The 9,743-nt window shown below is 45.0% G+C and overlaps 1 protein-coding gene across 6 annotated transcripts in view; it reads left to right on the forward strand.

Annotated features, from left to right (window-relative positions):
* The window catches only part of adamts3 (ADAM metallopeptidase with thrombospondin type 1 motif, 3), a 70,527-nt gene extending 61,578 nt beyond the window's left edge, over positions 1 to 8,949 (forward strand). For all 6 annotated transcript variants that reach the window (XM_055511625.1, XM_055511627.1, XM_029162118.3 and 3 more), the window contains 5 exons: positions 734 to 890; positions 998 to 1,130; positions 3,628 to 3,835; positions 4,545 to 4,662; positions 5,223 to 8,949. In XM_055511625.1, coding sequence (XP_055367600.1) covers positions 734 to 890; positions 998 to 1,130; positions 3,628 to 3,835; positions 4,545 to 4,662; positions 5,223 to 5,668 — 1,062 coding nt within the window. In that variant the 3' untranslated portion in view covers positions 5,669 to 8,949. The remainder of the gene's footprint in view (positions 1 to 733; positions 891 to 997; positions 1,131 to 3,627; positions 3,836 to 4,544; positions 4,663 to 5,222) is intronic.
* The last annotated feature ends 794 nt before the right edge of the window (positions 8,950 to 9,743 follow it).

A 9,743-nucleotide genomic window follows, 5' to 3' on the forward strand; every position in this document is an offset into this window, starting at 1 on the left:
GTAGGTCTGTGGGTCTGTAGGTCTATAGGTATGTGGGTCTGTGGGTTTGTAGCTCTGTAGGTCTGTGGGTCTGTAGGTCTATAGGTATGTGGGTTTGTAGGTCTGTAGGTCTGTGGGTCTGTAGGTCTATAGGTATGTGGGTTTGTAGGTCTGTGGGTCTGTAGGTCTATAGGTATGTGGGTCTGTGGGTTTGTAGCTCTGTAGGTCTGTGGGTCTGTAGGTCTATAGGTATGTGGGTCTGTGGGTTTGTAGCTCTGTAGGTCTGTGGGTCTGTAGGTCTATAGGTATGTGGGTCTGCATTGCGGCCTCTGCAGCAGCTGACTGATGCAGTAACCTGTGAAGGCAGCAGCAGAATGAGCCCTGAACGTGTGACAGGACCAACCCAGAGCTGTTCTATTCAGATACCGTTAGAAATTCCTTTTAACATTCTCTCCACCTTCCTCTTCATCTTCCAGCTGCTGATTGACTCAACCTGGAGGTGAAGCAGTTAAATGTAGATTCACATTTTCTCTGTGCCTGTGAAACCTAGACGCTCAGAAACAGCGGCATCGTGGGTTCAGGTTTCAAGTCTCCGTCCTGTGAAGGCAGTATCTGTCCTCACTTTCACCATGTGCTGCTGTGGATGGACGTCACAGCTGTAGATGCTGCAGTCGTCTTCATCTGAACGTAAACACTGCACAAAGCTTTCTTTGAATTTGCTGAAATCCTCCACTTCTCACCTTGTGCTTTGCAGATTATTCCCAAGGATAATGACACTCGCTCTACTTTAATGTACAAGTACATCATCCACGAAGATTCGGTGCCTGTCAACAACAACAACGTCATCCAGGAGGACACGTACGAGTGGGCTCTGAAGAGCTGGTCTCCGTGCTCCAAGCCCTGTGCCGGAGGTACAGACGGGGTTACGAAAAAAACCACAAGTCCTCCCCTCATCCTATAAAAGGGCTCGCACTCGCTGGTAGTTTCAGTTTCACAGCCTTTGACCTGTCATTCACAGGATACCAGTACACCAAGTACGGCTGTCGAAAGAAGGGAGACCCCCAGATGGTGCATCGAGGCTACTGTGACGTCAGCAAGAAGCCCAAGCCCATCCGCAGGATGTGCAACCTGCAGGACTGCACGCAGCCTCAGTGAGTACAGACCTGCGCGGCTCCTGATACACTGCAGCCTGGAGCCCACGTCAGCGAGGCTTCTGCTCCGCTTCTGTCTGTCCTGCAATATTCAATAAACGTCACAGTAACTGCTTCAAATACAGGCAAACAAGCGCTGCTGCATCGCTTTGTCCTGCAACCAGAGGATAAACTCACCTGAATGCGAAAGGAGTGGCTCCGTCGCCCCCCACTGTGAGGGAGCACTGAGTGTGTCCTGGTGTTGTTTGGCTGCAGCTGCGTCTGTGCTGGTCTGCTGGGGATTCCAAGCGCTGGCTATAAATGCAGAGCATCTGTCGCGGGCATGCTGTGTTTCTCGTCACGGCGTTGCTGCGTTGTGCGTGCGTGAACTGTAGCCCCGGTCATGTTGAGCGTTGACGATGCTCTGAAGACACTTCAGATTCATGAAAACATAAAAACGATTAATGCAAATCCTCTGTCTGCTGGTGAATTTGGAATCTGATCTCGTTTCCCTGAAGAGCTGCGAACCGTCAAAGTGTTTAATTTGTTTGGCTTTTAAAGGAGGCGCTCAGTCGGAGGTCTTTCAACCATGAGCCCAGGGAGACTCGTCTTCATCTGGAATGTATGAAACAAAAAAAGGAGGAAAAAGTAGCGCGTCAGCAAAACAATGTTTGTCTCCATCTGAGATCATGTAATTTGTATGCTAATAATACGGTTCATCAGTTCAGTTAAAGATGTGCAGACATTTACATTTATGAAGCACTAATCAGAATAATCAGACACAGCAAGTGAAGTCATTTAATCTTTAAATGACCTCCTATGATAATATTTATAGAGAAAATTAAGTCACATGGCTTAATTGTGACAAATGAGAAGACCTGATGTGAATATAATTGAGTCAGTAATCTAATGTGGCTTGGTTTTTTGTCTCCACCTTCAAAAACAGTTTCTCCTGTTGATCTGAAGTTTGTCCTGTCTTTGCTTTATCACCTCATTTACTTCCAAGAAGGGCTCAAACCCAAAGGGACAAAGCAGAGCGTGTAGCCGGGACTGATGCACGTTGTAGTGTGTGTGTGTGTGTGTGTGTGTGTGTGTGTGGGTATGGGTGTGTGTGTGTGTGTGTGTGTGTGTGTGTGTGTGTGTGTGTGTGTGTGTGTGTGTGTGTGTGTGTGTGTGTGTGTGTGTGTGTGTGTGTGGGTATGGGTGTGTGTGTTTGTAGCATCTGTCATGACAGCTCATAACATGTTCACCAGCATAAAACAGACAAACCTGCTGTGCCGAATTCTGTTCCTGTGTCAGATCTCAATCCGATCCAATCTGGTCTCAATACAAAATGAAAACGTAAAAGAATTGGTAAATGTCAACGGCCACTTCAACAGGTCTGTGGTGCTGTAGAGACAATCATTACTGCTTTATTATGTCATTAGTGTTGCACGTTTATAAATAAAGTCAAGATCTGATCATTATGTTTAAGCAGAGAAGCAGCGTTAGCTTAAATATTAAATAATTAATAATAATAATTAAATAATACCCACCTGCTTTCAACTCTCTGACTTAACTCTCTCTTACAGACTTAACAAGTTCCCCGGGTTCCTGCAAGGGATTTTCTTCTGCTGTCCGATTTCTCCAAAACAACCTGCTTTGGGAGTTGTTGGAAAATAAACATCCGATAGTTATTGAGTCATTTTCCCTTCGACGTCTGCTCCATTATGTGAATCCCACGCACTAAAATCCCCTGAAAGCATTCATAATATTTTCCAAATAGTTGAATGTCTGCTGAAAGCTTGATGCTGCAGCACATCTCCTTCTGTATGGAGCATATCTTTTATGTGTATTAATGTGACGGGTTATTCATTTACGTCAGCGTGGCGGGATTATTGGCAGCTCTGGAGCTTTCTCAAGTCGCTGTCTATAGGTGCAAGAACGATGTGGGAAGCTGTGATCGGCTGCAGCTGAAGGATGTGATCATTTGTGCACAGAAGAAAACTGTGAAATTCAATCAAGACCAATTTGACAGCACAACAGTGGTCTCAGCTGCTTCGCTTGTGCAGAGAGGCTCAATAACAGTAATTATAAACTATCACTAGAAATATTCAAAGCCATTCAATGAGCTACAGAGGACGCCACAGGTCAAGCCTTGATTGGATGAAGTGTGTTTGTTTACAACAGTTAGGTCCACTTCACATCTGCACTGAAAGCAACACAACCGACTATGGAGCTGTCCTTGGTGCTGAAAGACTCATTCACGTTTGTTAGGTTTGATATCTGGAGTGTGTGGGATTGATTTTCTCTGCTGAGAACAAATGTCTTTAATAGATTGCTTAAATCCATCAGGAAACACCAGTTTCATATTGACTAATTAAATATACATAGGCAGTGTCTAAATATACAAGCTACAGCCTCCTGCCTTCTAATATTCTATTCTAATATTCTCACGAGTCTCAGCTGAGCTAAATCCGTGTTTATTGTTGGGATCAGGTGAACAGTCAGGTTGAGTGTTGTCTTTGCATGTGTGCAGGTGGATCGCAGAGGAATGGGAGCATTGCACCAAAACCTGCGGCACGCTGGGCTTTCAGATCCGAACGGTCCGCTGCGTGCAGTTCCTCCACGACGCCACCAACCGCTCTGTTCACAGCAAATACTGCAGCGGAGAGAAGCCAGAGAGCCGCCGGCCGTGCAACAGGATCCCGTGTCCGGCCCAGTGGAGGACGGGAGCCTGGTCTGAGGTCCAGTATCCACACTGAAAGCCTTTAATGTTGTTTGGTTCATTTAACCGGTGACCGATCAGCTTTAAATAAATCGATGTCAGTGTTTCCTCAAACATTCAGGACTTATTAAATTGGGTCACTGGAAACTACATACTGTAGATTGTAAATCCCCTGAGGGCAAATGTGTGATTGGATATTTGGCTGTACAGCACATGGAAAACTTTAGTTTTTGACCCGTGTGTTTCGACACAGGAGGACATTTTTTTGTATTGTCATGAAATTTGTTCATGTAAACACTCTTCTAGGTTCTATTACTCATTAGTTAAAGTTATAAGCGTTCTTATCCATAATTAGGCATAATTTTGTGTATGTAGTCTAAATTTTCTCCTCATTCTCCTCTGTGTGACTTACACTTAGCATTTCGCCAGTACAGTGTTACAGGCCTCACTAGAAATGAGTCTGTCTCATCTACCTACAGTAGACAGGATGTGGAGATTCTCCTGAAATCCTCACAACCACATGTTTATCTTGACACCACTGGGTAAAGTCTTTCATGTGTAGAAGAATAATGAAGCTGGTCACTTTTTTTTTGAGCCAAGTAGGAAAGTGTTTTCTAGCACAGTAAACCTGTACATCTGTCAAACAGCTAAATACGATGCTTGGCGTAACTCTGGATTCCACCCGTGTCGTCCGCCATCCCAGAATGATTTTGTGGCCTCTTTCACAGTGTTCCGTTACCTGCGGAGAGGGAATGGAGCGGCGTCTGGTGACCTGCCGGATCGGAGACCAGTGCACTGGAGAGAAACCCGAGGCTGCGAGAGCGTGCAGGCCGGGGCTCTGCCACGGTGAGGACGCTTACTTCCAGCACATGCTCTGATTAGCCACCGCTCAAAGCCCGCGGAGCAGGGCTCCCACACACCGGTGCACACGTGAAGCTGAATCCGTTCTAGGTCTCATCACTCTCAGACGTTATTTTCCTAATAACTACTGTATGATTAACAGAGCATGTTGCTTCTCTTCAATTTAACTGAAAACATTCATGTTGTCTCTGGTTTTAGTCTTAAATTGACACTTCCTGACTTCCTGTGCTGTGGCGTCTTCACGTCGGTTTGTGTTTTCTGTACTCGAGCTTTAGATTCAGTTTTTAGTGCTCGATGCTTCTTGTTACTCATTTGTGTCATAGTTTGCTTTACGGCCTGGGTTCAGATGTGTTCAGGGGTCGACAACTGTAATTAGCCGTTTCATAAACAGTGGTGCATTGACAATAATGTCTTGTAATGTGTTTGTGCAAACAGCGACTCGCTGAGCTCTGGCTCCGTTACCACGCCGCCGCCGGTGTCTTGTCTGGAGCTCAGCCCGTTCGATCTGCTGCCAAGGCTCACGCTGCATGCTCTTTGACTTTCAGATGAGCCGTGTAATGGAGACAAGTCCATCTTCTGCCAGATGGAGGTCCTAGCGCGATACTGCTCCATACCGGGCTACAACAAACTGTGCTGCGACTCCTGCAGCAGGCGCAGCGGGGCTCTGTCTCTGTTCTCTGAGGCGGAGGAGCACGCCCGCTTCGGATCGGCCTCTCAGCTGCTGGAGACGCTAACAGCCTCCCTGGCAGCCAACGCCACGCGCGGGGCTAAACCAAGCAGTGCCAAGGCATCCACCACATCAGGTCATGCTTCCAAGTACATCACCACCCCTGCTCCGCTCAGGAAAAACGCACCCAGGAGCACAGCAGCACAGAGGAGGCTCCCACGACCAGCCGGCGTCACTGACAAGCTGTCAGAGCCTGCGGGTCAGAGGCCAAGACGCTCCACAGGTCGCCGGTGGCCGTCCGCCTACTCTGAGGTGGAAAGATGAACATTCACATGTGGTTTCCTCTTACGGACTTTAAAGTACAGCAGATAATCCAGCTTCATCCTGAGACTTCTCATGCCCAAACACCACAAAGAGAGAAACTGAGAGGGAGAGAAAGTGCTGGTTCACTTTGTTATGAATCCTCCTTTCCTTTAAATCAGATACTGACTTCAGCGTCCCACAGCGAGCTCCCAGAGACTTGAGCTTTCATGGTTTATATACAATTAAATTTCACGGTGTGAAGGGGCGTTTCATCCGTGTCTAATGAACACCGCTATCGTAGAGACACAGTGAACAATTTCAGGGATACAAAACGACCAAAGGACAGTTGAATATTCAAAATCCATTTAAATTTCAATTAAATACCCTCGCTCCTTTGTTAACACCTGAGTGGATATTACCAAGAAGTAGTTGATTAGTTCCAGCCAAAGTCGGACTTTCCACCACCTCGTCTGGAAGCTTTCGTTGACACCTACAGACTCACAATCAGGGTGACAGGTGCAGGACGGGGTCCGCGTTCCCCCGTTGATTGGTCTCTTCTCTGGTCTTGTCATTTAATGAGTCAGGCTCCAGTGGCTCCTCCAGCAAACACAGAAAATGGAAACAGCCGCCGTCATTACAGCCAATTGAGTTTAGGGACGTAAGGACTGACGTAGATACAGCGTTTGGTGGAAAAGTAGCTCCACTCATCGTGTTAATATTCATCCGCTGCAGTTTAATAAGGTGCAGAATCTTCTTCAGGGTTATTGCTTGTCACGTCTGTGGACTGTGACCTTTGAGCTGGATGAAAGGTTTACTCTCCTGTGATGCTAAAGCAGGTGATTGTCATCCTCTCGCCCTTTACTTGAACATTTCAAGCTGCCACATTCTTGCCAAAGATTCAAATCTAAGTCTCGACACTTTGAACCGATAGAGTACTCGCACATGATCTGATTTAATTTATAGATTTTTCATCCAGCAAGTCCTATGAGGCTCCTGTTTGTAGTGCACGTGCAAATATCAGTATTATTATAAGAAGCTGCAGATACTTTAAACCCTTTTGAAACAATTAGGATTCTGCTTTTCAGAATTCCTGTCGGCACCTTTGTTTTCTTGTTGGGGAGTGATGGTGTTGGTGCCTCTGGATGCAGCTGTCGTCCACCAGAACCGCTGCTCTTTACTAGATCAGTGATAAAAGCAGTGGTACCTCTGCACCGACAACAGCTGCATCCCCTCGCACTCTAAGCCCTTTAGCAAGACGTCAAATATTCCAAAATGTCGCACACACATTTTAGCCTTTAGCTCTTTCTGAGGCAGATGCTTTTGTGATTTTTTTCCAGCGACGGTATTAATATTTTACTTTCTCAGAAAGTTGCTGTTAAAAAGTACTGTTTAATCAAAGGGAACATACTGTCACATCATACAGTATGTTAATATGCAGCATGTGATGCGCAGAAGGGTTCTGTTCAGCACAGACTCATTCAGGATTCGGAAAAAATATCTCAGTATGAGACACAGTCGTTCTGAAAAAAGGGATTAAGATGATAACATTTTAAGATTCAATGTTCGTGATGCCCACATTAAGAAAAGCAGGTATTTTGTCAGGCTGTTGTGGTTTAAGCTGGCAGTAAAATCACGCCTTTAAAGCTTATCACACACAAACCTAGCCCAGGCAAACAGGGCTTTACAAGCTTTGTGCAGTTGTTTTCCAGTCCCAGGGAGGGCGCTAGAGGGGGTCAGGGGTGGCGCCGCACCAACTGACCACCGCTGATGAAGCTTCTGGCCTTATGTTTATCATAAATACTTTGGAGAATGAGATAAGCAATTATCATGAAAAGGCCGTTAATGAAATAATAGTTATTAATAATTTAATTACACTCAATGTTTGTCTTTTGATCAGACAACACATTTGAAGAATCCCTGTCCCTGGTTTAGCAGTATTCTGCATTTAAAATGAAAGATCCCAACATTAATGCATATCCATAGTGTTGTGTATTTTCCATCTACAGTACAGTGATCAAACTGAATTATTAATAATACACTATATGATTTTTGATCTCAAGCAAGACTTCATGCTGCTTTGCAGGAAAAAGTTCTGATGCAGCTTGTTTTGAACTCGTCTTCCTTACTTCCACCACTTGTATAAATGAGATGGTTAGTTTCCGAGAACAAAAAGCAGCTTCTGCTCATCCTTAGCCGCTGGATTATCCACTCTCTCTCCCAGCTGCCTGTTGGACTGAATCACTGTGTTGAAAGCCACACAGAGCTGGCAGCTCGTTCTCAGAGGGTCGGTGCTGTGAGCGACGCTCTCACATTATACAGGCTCATTTGGATCAATTTTCATATCAAACATCTTGCTTAATGGAGCTCTGGCTCGTTACACCCTGAAACAGGCCTCGTTATGAGCACAAGGAGCTGGACTTTCAAAGGTGTTTCCTGTACGCGGAGCGCGTTTTCCATAATGGCTTGTGTTTATGAGTGAAGAAGGTCCAGGACAGAGAAGCTATTTATTAATAATAAGAAGGATTTCCTCACAACCGCCATGCGTCTGACTGCAACAGCAAAGACACTCACAACTATTCACACTCACTCCTGTGTGCCAGTGTATAGTACATGTATATAGCATTGTGCATACGTATTTATTAAGGGTTCAGTGGTTCTGCTTTGTCTTTACAGGATGTGCGGTGCTAGATGCTCAATAAGCTGCAGCGCTTTACAAACTGAACCAAACTGTTCAATCACATTTTCCAGTTTTACGTTTTTACTAAACATCATAGAATAGGCGTGACATTGTTTTTTGCAAACAATTAGATGTAAATATACTGTACATGCTCAATTCTGAGATGTTGACCTTGTTGTCAGAAAGCTGTCTTTTCACAGCTGTTTTGTAGAAGTTGTTGACGTGATCTGACCAGACGAATGCGTTGAGCAGTAAAACGTATTGTAGTGAGGATGAAAGCGCTAAATCCATTTGTAGTCACACTCTCCTCCCCAGGTCCTTTAGTTGCTGCATATTAAACATTGCTGCTAATGTTATACAGCGCTTGTAATGATGAGTAGAATAGTTGTAGATGTTACGTTGACAATCCCTGAGCCTCAGACAGACAGAACTGCATAGGAGTCTCCATGTACTGTATCGAACCCCCTGTGTTATCCGGGATTCAAGTGATTGTCATGACCGTCAGTCGCACTCGGCTATTTGCTTTTCCATGTGTTTGTGTAGATTGAAGTGTTCACTACTGATGCTGTTTGTTGTACTGGGGAGCACATACTGTAGCAATAAACAATATGAATAACTACGTCGATGTCATGCTGTCAAGACTCTCATTTCTTTATACATCTTTGAGCATTAAATGGGAAAAAAGGAAATCTCAAAATTAGCAGGATGTGAGGTTTCTTCTCACTTATTTCTATTATGAAGTGCAGAATATCTTATTGCAAATCAGGCAGACAGACAATGTGATGGATGGTCCTGATTAAAACCATCTAAAGTGAAGCACCAACAGCAGGATCAGGGCAGAGGGAGGATGCTTGATGGAAAACGGAGGGAGGAGAGAGGAATCCTGCAACTGCTCGCTGTGTTTGGGGGTGAAGCTCAGCAGGGAGGAATTCTGCAGCTTGTTCATGTTCACCTCTGTAAGCGCAATGGTGCAAATGACACTCACTGGAATAAGAACCGTCTCATTCAGCGTAATAACACAAATAGTAATAATATGCGTCTTACTACTAAGTCTCCATTTGCCACATTGTCACAAAACTAAAGATGTTGATGTAGGTTTTGTAAAACGTAGCCTCGGGCACCGAGTCGACCTTGTCTGATCCATGCATCATTTACTGTTTAACTAGAAACACGCGTCAGGATGATGGATTCCTCTGAAAATGGATCCAAACAGAGCTGCGGGCAAAGTAAGAAACACCACGTCGGTTTCCATCCAAGCACTGCTCATGATTTTATTTATTAGATTATGTCCATAGAAATGCAGGTCAAACGTCCTGGAGCTTCAGTCACAATGTGAAATGAACTGAAGCTGTTAATGAGTAGATGAGGACTTATGCAGGACTCATTAGGTCCCCTGTGTTTTTGTATTAAGGTGTTGGT

The sequence above is a fragment of the Betta splendens genome, chromosome 9, assembly GCF_900634795.4.
Source record: "Betta splendens chromosome 9, fBetSpl5.4, whole genome shotgun sequence".
Taxonomy (NCBI): domain Eukaryota; kingdom Metazoa; phylum Chordata; class Actinopteri; order Anabantiformes; family Osphronemidae; genus Betta; species Betta splendens.